At 37.9% G+C, this 14,209-nt stretch overlaps 2 protein-coding genes across 5 annotated transcripts in view; both read right to left on the bottom strand.

Moving 5' to 3' along the window:
- LOC134743793 (uncharacterized) overlaps positions 1 to 14,209 on the bottom strand; it is a 427,044-nt gene that overhangs the window by 72,786 nt on the left and 340,049 nt on the right. The window lies entirely within an intron of this gene.
- The window catches only part of LOC134743784 (uncharacterized), a 287,723-nt gene continuing 276,271 nt past the window's right edge, over positions 2,758 to 14,209 (bottom strand). For 3 of the 4 annotated variants that reach the window (XM_063677440.1, XM_063677439.1, XM_063677441.1), the window contains 2 exons: positions 5,101 to 5,260; positions 2,758 to 4,064 (listed from right to left, as the gene is read on the bottom strand). In XM_063677440.1, the coding sequence (XP_063533510.1) occupies positions 3,900 to 4,064; positions 5,101 to 5,260 (325 nt within the window). In that variant the 3' untranslated portion in view covers positions 2,758 to 3,899. Of the gene's footprint in view, positions 4,065 to 5,100; positions 5,261 to 10,827; positions 11,196 to 14,209 lie in introns of those variants that run through there. The other variant, XM_063677443.1, reaches the window with a different exon arrangement.

Genomic DNA, 14,209 nt, shown 5'->3' on the forward strand with positions numbered 1-14,209 from the left:
CAACGCCCTCTATACGAGAGTAGGCTGATCGAGAATCATATTTTCGTGATTTTCGAGGCACGTTTTTTCCTTACTGTATCCATCTATTACGGATTTTATATCTATCTTTGCATCTACAAAATGCTGTTATCGACACCGTATAGGTATTTTTGAAATCATAGCACTAAAGTCCACGCAACAAGTTAATTCAACTAAAGCACAACTTCCACAGTGATAAAACCATTTCCTGCAGAAAATATAAGTATATCTTACAAGTTTGTCGACCGAACTCATTTTACGCTCCGTATAGCGCCAAAGATTGAATACAAGTTTGATATTTCCTGCGAATCTTCGAGTGCTATAAAACGAACATTACTCCCGAATAATCCGGCGAAGATGGTTTATGATGCTTCATTGTTGTTTACTTTGTTAGCATTGTATAAACTGCGGTTGGGGGAAATCATATGACATGATTAGGTGGTGAAGTTAATGGTGAGGTAGATAATGATGGAAATTGATGTAAGAAATCAATATCATTTTCTAAGGTTTTTCTTTCTATTTTGAAATTGGCTTGGTCTCAATTAATAATTAAAGGGAACACCACTTCGTAAAGGATGACTCACGTTAGACCGGGCCGTGACCGGGCCGGAGCTTCCGGCGCTTACTTTTCTATGACATGACAGGTGATCACGTGATGCTTTCCATAGAAAACGAAGCGCCGGAAGCTCCCGGCCGCTGGAAGGTCACGGCCCGGTATAACGTGTCATCCTTAAGACTTCGATTTTTTCCAAGATAGGTATTTAGTGTTTGTCTAATTATTGCTATAAAATACCCCAAGATACCGGATTAACTTAGACTTAGGTAATTTACTTACACACGATATAGTCAGCATCAAAAATATCCAATCAGACTATTGTGTGTAAAGTATTTAACATTCTTTAATAATTTAACAAAAAGAGATATATGTCTCTAAATGTAGAAAAATTATGAGTACGTACTGTTACAGATAGGGTTGCCACCTTTTTTCTATACACATATAGTATTTTTGTCAAAATATTGAAAAAATATAGTATTTACTGGGAAATTTGAAAAAAATAGGACGCCGATTTGAGGCGAATTGAAAATCCAAGTCGCATACGTGGGAACCCTAGTTACAGATATATTGGGATGCGAACTGTAGACATATCTATCTGGCAAATACTTTTGGCGCGTTGTTTCATCCGCTAACTATTGATGGTGATATGTTGGGTGCGTATCATAATGAATACGCACTTTTGGTATAATTTCAGTTTACCAGTAAAACTGAACAGTGGTCTAGGTTTAACGGGTTAACCCCGGGTTAGTGGAATGGTGCAAGTGGGCCTAAGAGCGTGTCAAGGTAATTTTGAACACCATGCCCGCTTAGCAACTTCTGCTTCTGACCTTAAACATGAAAGTAGGTTAGGTTATAAAAATAATTTTATAAAATGTAGTATTATTACCCAAGTCCAAAGTCGCAAAAATTTAACTGTGGCTAAAAAATGTATGTACTTCCCTAAAGCAACGTGAAAAATGGGTTATATTATATTACTATACAAACTAGTCCTACCTAGCTATAAGAATACTTGCTTACGAGTATACCCTTTCTAGGGTGCTGTGTGAATCTATATCACAGAATAACTAATAGTACTTCTATATTTTTATTGTAACAACTATTGTACCACGGTTCGCAATAAACAATTTCTGATTTCTGATTATTTATTAATTACAACGACATCTAGCATGGTAATACTGAATTATGACCATAGAGTAACTTATACTAGAGCCGTACTGTCATAGTAAATTTTGTAACCACAGTAAATTCACTGCCATCTATCGACACACTTTAAAACTAAAAATGAAGATTTATAAAAATACGATAAAATGTATTTAAATATGGATACATGATTTTTTTTATTTGCATTAATTATTTTTATGATTTTGACCCATGTTCTTTCACTGATATGCGTAAAGATTGTTAAATAACAAACGAAACCGTCAACGCCATCTATACGACAGTAGGCCAAAGCTAGTAGCGCCCTCTGATCGAGAGTCAAATTTTCTTGATTTTCGAGGCACGTTTTTTCCTTAGACTGTATCCATCTATTACGGAGTTATATCTATCTTTGATTATGACTAAACCATAAATTGTTGTTGTAGAAATAATGGAGACCTGTCAGGCTGTCACTTCAGTACATTACATTTTGTATCATAAACATGCAAGTTATTAATTACAACGACATCTAGCATGTTAATATTGAACTATGGCGAAACCATAATTAGTTGTTTGTGTTATTAGTGTCAGCTCGATTCCATAGATGGCGCTGTCAATAGCGAGTTCAATGCCATCTTGTAGACGTTGACTGAACTATCACGGTCAAGAGTATGACCTAGTGACTAATGTATTTCCGTAAAGTATTACCGTTATCGCATGCCGTAATAATTACATAACGGGCCTGTAGATAGCGCTGTTTTCTGTTTTGTAAACAATAACAAACTACTACTAGAGGTCACTGTATCTGTATTACTAATTGTTGTTATTATTTGTTTTGCTGTAGACATAGATTTTGAGGGTCAGTTGTATTTTGCAGTCGCGTGTATTACATAACTATATCTGATAGTATGTTGTAGATATATTATGCCAATTATGCTAATAGGCTTGACCTTTACTCGAGTTACCTACTTATCGCAAGATTTTCTTTGATTTTATTACTCATAAAATACCTTTTTAGGTGTTTTTGGGGCAACAGAAACAAAATATTCATGATGGAATTTATATTTTAATATTTCAATGAAAGATTACATTTCAACGTTTCACTCTGTTAGAAATCTGTTAGGTATAACATTGTGTTTTCTAATGAAAGATAACGAAATCAAAATGGCTGAATTGTACCTATTAGCTACAAACTTAACTCTTTACAATATCGGGCTCAATATGAGCTAAATACATTCTCGGCCCTCGGTCCTTCCTATTTGTATTGATCAGGGTAAGGCAATTCAAACTCGATATGTCATCTTTACATTTTTTATTCTTCCTTCTAGTTATCACAGTAAGAACCGGGCGAGAATCTCAAAATTATACTACTATAACATGCAAGTAACGCAACTTTCAACAAACTAGGTCATCTTGAGAAATATTGAAAAAATATAGAACGTCAATAATATCAGAAAATATTGAATTTGAAAGTAATGTCACGTTACGGTCTGATTGTACCATAAATTCAGTCTCGCTCACAACACTCATGAATGACAATAAAATACTGCATCAATCTATAGCAGGCCACACACCACGTTTCATGCACATACATACGTGTATATATAGCTCCACAAAACTATTTGATCGATTTCGTCTACGAACGATCGTGTCTAATACGATAAGTTAAATGAACTACAAAATGCCCTAATTAGTCAAAATTACATACGTTCAACAAGGCATCGTTTATTTTATCATAATTATTGGATTTTCGTCACTAGTATGCGCGACCGCATCTTCCTAAATCATTCATAGCTTTAAATTAATCATTTAACTAAAATTCTTTTAACTATCACTCATACTTGCACAACATTCGGAATTCTGCAACGGAACAACAAACACACTTCAGTGTTCTAATACTTATTAATACAAATTCTAGATTTTACATCACAATATAGTGCTGAATGAAAGTAAAATTTAATTAACATTGGTCATTAGAAATAATTGGTCTAAACGATATGTTCAAGAGATAAAGGGCTGTGCAGCCGTGCAGATGTTCTGACAAAGTTTTTACGATATGCAATGTGAATTGACAACCGTAACATAGTTAGCTGAAGTCATCGCTCGATCAGCGTGAGGGTCCCTGCTTCGGTGCTGTGAACAGTTGCTGCTGCTACAATAGTTATAATAGTTTTTTATACTCTTAGGGCTAGTACACGTATATCTGCTTGAGCTGAGGTTTGAGCTCGGGAGGGATCGTGTACACTTCTTGTTCAGGTTTTTTCTTCACCAGGCGCTTCCAACGACCCCCGATGTTCTTGCGAAGGCTGCGGAAACTCGCGCGCTCGTTACCAAGGGGCTGCATCAGATTGTCCTAGAAACAAAGAAAACATACCGTCAGGTATTTCTACATGTGGAGCGAGTTTGTTGACCTAAGGATCGGTGCCCGATTTAGCGGGTCCGTTAGCGTCCCCGATGCATTTGTTGCATTCGCACCGGTATTGAAACCTATAGACGTTACACAATGCCGGTTATTTTGAGACGCGGTTGCTATCCGAGCAGACGTTTCAAACAGAAGGTCGTCCCGGGCGTATTATTATTCGAGGGAACTTTTTGTGTCTGGCTTCTATGTATTATCCCATGCCCGGCTTTGGGTTTTTATTCTTTTTTTCGATCGGGTTCGTACCCTGGATCACATTTAAAGCCGGCTCGGCGTGGCTAAGCCTGTTTAAAAATGTGCGATGTATTTAAGTCTGTAACTAGGAAGTATAGCAAAGTAAACGTTGAGGCCACATGAGAACAAGCCTTGAATACGCTATTACAAAGACACATTAGCATTCTATATTTCCTGATGGATCGCGGGTGTGTGTGGTCTTTACATACGTTCAGCACACATGGATCATCATTCACTGCATTGAAGGTTTAAGCTAGGCCTCGAGACGGGAGTTATTAGAGCGTGCAATTGAGGTTAAATTGTTTGACGGTAAGTATTGCAATATTATTCAAAGTACACGTTAGCGCTAGCCTCGTCTGAACGGCAGACAACTACAAAGAAAGAAGGTCGAAGTGTTACAACACGCTCGCCTTGTACAGCTTTCTACTTCACAAGCGTGTCCCGACATTTAAATTTGTTTAGCGCTAGGTAGATATTGTGGCCATGCTATAATAGCAACTCTCTCTCAGGCGTGGGTCAGGCCAGTCACGATTTCTATCGTGTCATATGTAATGCAACGTTTGCGGCATACAACTTTCCATTTGTTTTAATCGTTGCCAAGGCAATAATGGGACCGGAGCGCGGGGGCTACGCTGAGCTTTAATGAGGTCAAGTGTAACGGTCAGAGTTGGTTTGTTTTTATTTATAGATTACTCAACTGGAGCTTCAGTAGTGCGTGGTAATGAGAAGTACCAACCTGATCATGAGGATAGACGTAAGGCGGAGGCAGCGGTGGGGGGAACTGCCACAGCGGCTGCTGGCGGAAGGCGAGCGGCTCGGGTGCAGGCGCAGGCGCCGGGGTCAGCACCTCGGCGGGGTGCACCGAGGCCGAGTGCTCCTCTCGCTTCCTCAGCTTGCTGTGGACGATACGAATCGCCATCATAGTACCGTTGTTTCCAACCATGGTACCAAATCCAAACGGTCCTTCGACACAACTGGGCTGGATCACAGGTAACAAGTTCCAGTCAGGCAGTCACAACATTGCTTCACAATCACTCACAGCCGTATCGCGTAACTAACAACTAAATTTAAATTAAATTATCACAAATTTAAGAATTAGTAGGGGGATATTGCACTATCAGGAACGTGCGGAGACCGCGATACGCGAGCTGATGCTACGCGATGACTAGAATTATATCGTGAAGATGGGCCGGCAGGTGCCTAGCAAAGCGCTCGCTCGTGCCAAACGACCTCTACGGAGTACTCCATGCGTCTGAGTTGAAGTGGAGGGGCGCGCGCGGCTTTTATAGACGCGTACGTGACGCGCCCGGGAGGGGGAGGGGGGCGGGGCTCCGCTTAACGATGTGGCTGGCCTTTTTCCGCGAAAAACTACGAACGGTTGCCCGCAATCGTATCTTGACAGGAGGGTATGGTCTGTGACGCATCTCTATGCGCAACCGTTGGGTTTCTCGCTTACGCGTACTAGGTAAACTACAAATTAATATGCGAAAATTTGTTTTTATTCGGAATTGCCAGATACTACGACTGTGAGTGATGATTGTAAACAATGTTGTTGTGACGAGTTACGGTCAAATAATGTTTTTGCGTCAAAGGATAATTTGTAGGTAGGTACATAATGAAAATACAAATAAGTATACAATGCAATACAGAAACAATTATTGTACTTAAATAAGGCCCACTTACACCATTCCACTTGGTCCCACTGAGCCGGGGTTAAGCGGTTAAACCGTTAACCCAGTGTCAAATTGTACTGGTAACCATGGTAACTCCAGGTCTAACCGGTTAACCCCTGGTCAGTAAATGGTGCAAATGGCCCTAAGAATAAAAATTCACTTTTTTGTGACACAAACGTTAAATGGCATCGACATAAAACAAAAGAAGGCTGAGGTAATACGTTTCCTATATTTCTAGGCACGTGTAACTACTTATCTACTTTCAAGCTTGATTGCTTCGTGCCGTTCCAACAATTAATAGTGAACGGTTATGAAAACTAAAAGAGTACATCCATTAGAATTGCTTTTAGCAAAGCAACGTTGACTATCGATCGTTGAAACAAGACGAGGGTTCAATCAACGCTGCGTTTCACCATTAACCGAGTTCAAAGTCCACAGCATGGGATCTCGAACCCGTATAAATATGCATATCAATATAGGTATATACACTTCACGCACTGCTGGCCTATAGCTAGTAGACGCATTGAATGCTATTATTGCATCTCTCTCCACCGACCGTTTGAATGCACGGACGGGAAGAGGAGGTACGAATTTAGCGCTTTCGATTACAAAAGGCAAAGTAGGGCTGCAGGGCAAGGGAGGGCGAGGAGCAATGCCCTTAGCTAAGCAAAGCTTCGGGTTTCGACTTATAATGGCATATGGGATAAAAAACACAGGTAGGGAGCAATTCAGTTACCCTTGAGACGTCTAGGGGGTATAAGGACAGCCAGTAACCACGAGTTGTGTCTTATAGTTATAGTAGAGTTTTAAAACGAATCTTTCATAATAAATCAATGACAGATTGCAGATCAAATTCCATACTACATCATGTACATCTTGTGTTTACCTATGTAACGTTATCTTTGATAAGTCAGCTCAGCTATGTCAATGATGACATATATTATGATCCTATATACTTAACTGACGTTATTATTAATAGGTATTTCGTATACATAATCATTGTAAGATTATCGAAAAATTGGGGTATACGAATTCGTCGTTTACATCATTTTTAATATGTATAAGTTCTATAGGTAGTAAAACGAAGTGAATCTTAGAGTACTTACATGGCAAGTAGGTAGGTACACGCTTTATAAATACGAGCATGAAATATTAATTAAATAACGCAAAACCTTGGCGCAACGCTAACGTTATAAGAGAATGTTGGTGTTATGACTAGGTTCACATAAACACTACAGAATCTAGTTATTTTTGTTTTAATTCAAGTCAAATATAACACCTATCCGGTAACGTGAAAGCGAAGCGTGGTTGTTTGTGTTTGGCATTAAGACCTGGATGAAATAATACCTTCATTGGCATAACAATATTTGATTCGTCTGGTTGCTATGCCTCTTTAACGACCATGGCGCTTAGGAGCCGTTGAATTAAACTTGTTATAACTGTCACAACATTAATTGAATGATTCATTGTGTAACGAAATAACGAATTCAACCCATTATGCGATCAGATGTGCCAATCAAAATCTTGATAAACATTTTCTAGTCTATTTATTAGGTAATATTACCATGAGAATCGTAATAAGCAATATAATACTTATACAACGATTTCAACAAGCAAAGATATTATTTAACAAGTTTATTTTGTTAAAGCGAAGCAATATAGATAATTTTGGTTACCATGCCATCATTTATAAATTGATAAATGTATCCGTGCCAAATAGCAGCTTTCTAGCACTAACGATCACGGAGCAAAGCCGCAGTACGAGTACGTATTTTCATTTTTATATAACTTACTTTTTGTGATAGCCACAATGAAAATGCAATAAAATAAAGTTTCGTACACCTAACCATGAACGCAAGCATTCTGGACGTAGTTTATACAGTTACCAACAATGAATACAATAGGTACAAATTGATGAAATGATTATTAGCGTTCGATTTCGATTGACGTCAAACTGTATTTACTAGGGGTACGATTTAATAAAGAGGCGGCTTCTGTCGACTCAATCAGATCGAAAGGTTCAAATATTAGTTAATAACGCAATCTTCCATGCCTTTTTTGACGGGAAAAGTTAGTGTTCTTTAATGTAAGCACTGACACTTGAAGAAAGTGGTACAATAAATTAGTCTTGTTGGGCTAACATTTCAAGAATCTTTACTACCTGTAGATACCGTAATACTATTTTGTACTCGTATATGGAGCATTCCACGAAATTGTCTACCGTTGTCCCGTACGAACGCGAATTTTTTCAGGATTTGCAGGTATAAGAGTTTCCTTTTCTGTGACAAATGCGTCAAAAATATGCACAGAAAAATAATCATCTGCTTTAAACGCCAAAAAAAGTCGCAACACAGGAAATAAAATGCGTTTGTACGGGACTGCCCTTTGAATGCTCTATATGAGCAATTTGAAGCTATTATAATTACACTTCCCAGTACAGAGGTAAAAACGAATTGAGTCGCTTAACTTCAAACTCGGGTAAATCCATCTGTTAGATTATGCGAATTTGGTATTAAGAAAAGGTAAACTGAGGTTAAGTTTGAATTAAGCGACACAATTGTCTCCCAATACCAATAAAGAGGGAGCGAACGCAAAATTGTAGTTTTTTATACGTTTTAATACTTCTAATCAAGGGCAAATGCCCTTATGTTTGTAGGGGCAAACTTGAACCAAAATCTTAAGGTAAAGTTGGCTCGATAGAAAAGAATAACGATAACATGTCTAATTTTCATTTACTTACAGTTGTATATCGTTACCCTGCATACCATAGCAGTACAATTTTAGTATAAAATAGCTAGTGAAATGTCCGAGGGACCTGTCGGACAGAATTACAAACGGAAATATACTTTCAAAATTGAGATAATAAGTAAAAACCCGTCGCATGTTTCGCACTCTTAATGGTTGCTAGGGAGTCTGTTCCTTGGCATCCTTGGAACATCAACATATTATGAATCACTGGATTCTCTGCCTACAAAACGGGCACCATTTGTTAACCGAGTTCTGTTTACGAACCGCTGCGCGGTGTTTAGGTATAAAGCCGTCGCCATGTCAGTTATATAAACGTCGGAAGAAAGTCAGCACTTGCCCCACCTGTGTGTGTAGGTTAACACGTTTCTGATATATATAGACAGAAGGTTATAGTAACCTCCATTTTGATTAACCTTAAGATAATGTAAAGATAAACTAACTCGCCTCTATTACAGCAATAAAATCATACAATGCCTGTAGTGTGGATAGATCGAGTGCCTTTCGCTTCCGCGTATCTAGGTAGTAAATCTTATAGACAAGTATTAAAATAGTACCTACAGGTATTTTTTACCTCAAGGTTGTTAACTTCTGACTAACTCCATTTAATTAACTGAAGGTGTGTTAAAATAACTAGCTTTGTGCTATCTTTAGACGTTTTAGGTAGGTAAGTAGAGCAAAATAAAAAGTAAGGTAATTTTAGTTTCGAAAGGATTCCGACTTAATTCCATCTTCATTCCGTCTACCTCAACTTAACTGTCGCGCTTAAGTAATTGAATATGTAAAATTAAGTAGTACTTAAAATTCCTTGAATAAATTCGTTTTGGGAGGCGATGTCCGACCGGCCCCGACCTTGTCTGTGCGGTCATCAAGTTCCCTGTACGTTAAGTTAAAGTTTTTGCCCGTCTGTTGACTCATTCAGACTTCAATCTGTAAATGGCATTCTATAAAAGTAATTTCGAACGCGGACATATATGTATGTTGGCGGGTCTATTGTTTGGAAAAATAAGACTTTGTACCTATCGTTTATATAGCTTGTAATCTGTTTCTTGACATACATAGTGTCGGCGCGTGTGTATAATAGGCTGAAACAATTTAATAATGACCAAGTTAACTACATACCTAGTTGGATTATCGGTGAACAAAATTGAATATGATTTTGTTTTTGTTCAATCGTTTCATCTTGGGAAATTAGACAGTGGCAGTTTATCCATTCGTGCTATTAATTATTGGTCAAGCAACTTGATGGAAAAGGAAAATTATAATTTTTCTACCCAAAGTAATGTCAAAGCATTTGAAGTTTTAGTTTTCAACGGCATTACGACGTTATGGAATTTTGTCAATATAATGCTTGCGATATGAATATCTTTAATAGTTTTATGTAAACAAGGAGACTGGATTATGGCCAATTGTGCGAATGCCTTGACCAGACGCGTGATGAGCGTCAAATTATAGCTGATTTCACCAAGCCGACAAATTGCTAACTCGTGACAAGAAACAAAACAAATCCAATTCTAAAGAATTACCCTCCCTACTTCAACAGGTAATAAAATCAGACAACTATCTGCACAAAAGCCGTTATGAATTACTTTTTCTAGTAAACCGTACATCATAAAAGGTATAGTGGAAACTAAGTATTGTCCGTGGTCGACGTGAAACGCGCACAAAAGCAGAAGATCTGAGAAATTACCATCTGAAGATAACAATGGATTATACTATACGCTTTCACGAATACAATAGAAAACGTGCAGTTTTCAATTACAAGTCAGTTACAGTGTGATTAATGATTTAAGGATTAACTTAATTACTTATTTTTTTAATATTATAACAGGTTGGTCAGGAATCTATTTGGAAATACATATATGTACAAGCTGAAGTTGTGCCAAACTTGTTTGGGTGATAAGGAATCTAATCTATTTGCTAATAAGTCGATAAGCCTATGTAACGATTGAGTAGCTTTATAATTGCAATTCAAAAGGAGTTACGTTAGCACGTACGAGATAAGTTGATGTAATCGTCGTACCATTAGCAATGTTGTGAATTACCCGCGCTCGAAGGGGTTGTTCCTCTCCCTTCCGCAGAGGCAGACGATGGTCTTGTCCGTGGACAGGACGATCAGGGAGTTGTGCTCCAGAATCACGCCGACCTCACAGTTTTCCTCTTTACACTTCATCGCCTCGACGGCGATAGGAGCGAAGAGCATCGAAAAGAAGTTTGAGTTTGACACAGACACTTCACACGAGCGCGGTTTCGGTAACTGGCGGCTGGCGTGGCGACGCGGCAGCGCGCCAACGATTTGGCGCGACGCAGCGCAGACCACCGCCTCCGCGACTCTCGATACACACAACCGAGCCAACGTTGACTATTTGACTGCCGGAGCGACCGGCCACCGCTTCACGGCGGTGGGTGGCGACTGCGACTGAACGCACCTCTCCCGTTAACTCATTGCTATGTTATGGGGACTCGACCCCGCACTGCGGAAGCCCCCTTTAATCAACTAACGCTTTACGGTATTTCGCTAAACACCTATCACCGCTTTCGCCTATCATCGACATGGTAAACTTCAGTTCAACGGCGGATTCTTTTGTTTCCATGTCAAGCTAGTCTTGCCAATCAGTCTCGAACACCGTGCATTGTAAACGGACTGGTACATCACAGGTTAAAAGGAAAGGGGACGGCCGCTTCTCCATACAAACGTACTCCCCATTTTCCAATCTGGATATTAACATTATAGAAAATATTTTTGAATTTTTTAGATTTTTTGGTTATTGTAAAAAACCGATATCAAACAAATTTTTAAATGCTCCTAACTCTTATAATAATAAAAAATTCGGAAAAAAATCGAACGTAAGGGCATAGCTGTGGTTGATATACACCGAATTGTGTTAAAATATTTTCAATAATGTTAATATCCAGAGAGGAAAATGAGGACTACGTTTGTATAAAAAGTCGATTTCGCGCGTGTCCTCCATTTCGTCTTAACATGCATCACTAATTTCAGGCCATTGTTTCTTGAGATAGGAACGTATTTCAAAGTCAACTTGTCTCGAAAGGCGGCTTTGTTATTCAGTCGTCGTTGGTTAACTGAAAACAGTGCAGCGGATGTCGGCCCGTGCGCATTCATACATAGCAAATCATAAGTCTGGAGACAATCGAACAATCATTGTATGTGTAATTATATCGCGGAATTTTATTAACAAAGAATCATCGAATAGCGGCACGATTGTATGTGTTTGATAATGATTCTCTTCGTAAGACCCACAATGTAAAATTTTTAGTACCTCTAAATTCGACAATGTATTTTGAAGTTTTATTGAGTTTTCATATTTAAAAACAAAACAAATGCTTCTGGATCTCAGGAGATTAAATGACCAAAAGACATCAGGATGAATTGGTATGCTCCAATTAGTAGTCATAAAAGGTGAAACCCATATGATAGTGTATCAACATAGTATAAACAGGGCTTGTTTATGCTATTATGGTATTAAACAGGAAGCAAGGCTGGATGCCACGAACACAACTACAGGGATTATAATATAATTCCTCTTTCTCTCTCTCTCTCGGAGATCTTTATATTATAAAGATCTTTATATTATAAAGATCTCCGATCGAAAGCTAAAGAACAATACCTATCGGTCGATGTGGCACTGACGTCAGGATTTACATAGAATCGCTATTTTGCAACAAACAAAGCTACAGTTACTTTATTATCCCCAGATTAGATAAACCCCGCTATAATGACTATAATGTTCTGAAAATACGACGGGTACCAATACCAATAGCTACATAGTTACGAGTACATCCTTTACCTTCTTATGGAATATAAAAACTTCACGTATTTGTCCCTGAAGACAAAGGATACTTAACAAAGAAGACTGGGAAAATAAAGAAAAACGTAGTTCTTAGTCAAATCAGGTAGTTGACTCAGATAGTACAATGATTTTTGTTTAACGGTTGTGAAACAGCCTAATTGCCTATACTACATATTGTCCTACGCGTTCCTTGATCTTACGGTTAGATATTTGTCTGCAATATCTATATTTAGTATTGTGCATCGATCGCTTCGAATGCTGATGACTATTAAATAATATACATTTAACGGTCGACCATAGAATATTCGAATATCCACACATGACTAGACCTGGTGAATCTGGTGATCCAGTTCGTGCAGTCAAAATATATATACTTTTATCGCCTTATTACAACGAAAAAAGGTTCAGAATTGCGAAGGTAGTTTTTACTTCGACTGTGGCTGTATTAAGAATGCCAATCGAACGTCCCCCGTACTGACCATGGTGTATTGTGGACCGTGAGAACTATAGGCGTGCCAGTCACGGCCCAACGATGTCATCTGACCTCCGTGCAATTAATTCCGTACAACTGCTATTCACTGTGTATTTCACACTTAATCTAACAAGATAATGCTATCCGTCCTTGTCAATAACTTTACTGTGATGACAAAGCCCATGGTCAATTTTATGTAGGTCTTTAAAAGTTATTTTAGTCGTTTTATGAGTCAGCTCAAGTTGAAGTAACGAAACCACTTACTTTCTACCTCAGTCCAGTGCACGCAATGGAATCGATACTGGTTCTATATTTAACCCAAGTATATTTACCACGGTTGCAACAAATCTTGGGTGTTTTTCACGACCTTTTATTTGCATCACGTAAATGACCGACAATTGTGTTCTTTTACAATTTTTTGCCTTTTTTTCAATATCCTGTAATTTTGTTGTCTTTGCTAAGTAGCATGACATCAAGAAGTCAGTCTTTCGTTAAAATTTGTTTGTTGTTTAGTGTTGGCAAAGGAATCGTCGTTGAAAAATTTTAAACGTTGGATTGGGTCCCGGTCCCGGTACATAGTTCGGGTTAAAACTGTTAAAATGAGAACGCAGTGGGCGGTCTTAACTGAAAAATTATAATATCATGTCTGCATCATGGTCATTGATAATTTATACCGCGATTACGCGATTATAAGCCGACGTCTACTTTAAGAATAATTTACGAGGAATAAATCTGCCGATTTATGGAACAAGCAGTAATGTTTCTATTTTCCTGGTTATATTCATAAATATCCCTAATCTTCTTAAGATATCATATCCCATAAAATTAAATCAGACCCGCATTGTTTTAAGTTGGTAACATAAAACACCATATTACTTATACAGCAAACAAAATCCAGAAATTTATTTCATTGGTCGCATTATATTTAAATGTAAATTAAAATAAATTTATACAATAAATTGTATACATTAATTTTACATTTAATTTAGTCATTTAGTTTAGTTTTGTGTTCTTTTAGTTTTAATCATCAATGTTTTAAGTTTTTTTCTTTTAGTTTTAATCATCAATGTTTTTTTTTTTTTTTTTTTTGGTAATGTGAAAAAAGTTACCTATTCGATACTTACTTACAAGCATGGAGACAAA

This window comes from Cydia strobilella, chromosome 8 (assembly GCF_947568885.1).
Source record: "Cydia strobilella chromosome 8, ilCydStro3.1, whole genome shotgun sequence".
Taxonomy (NCBI): domain Eukaryota; kingdom Metazoa; phylum Arthropoda; class Insecta; order Lepidoptera; family Tortricidae; genus Cydia; species Cydia strobilella.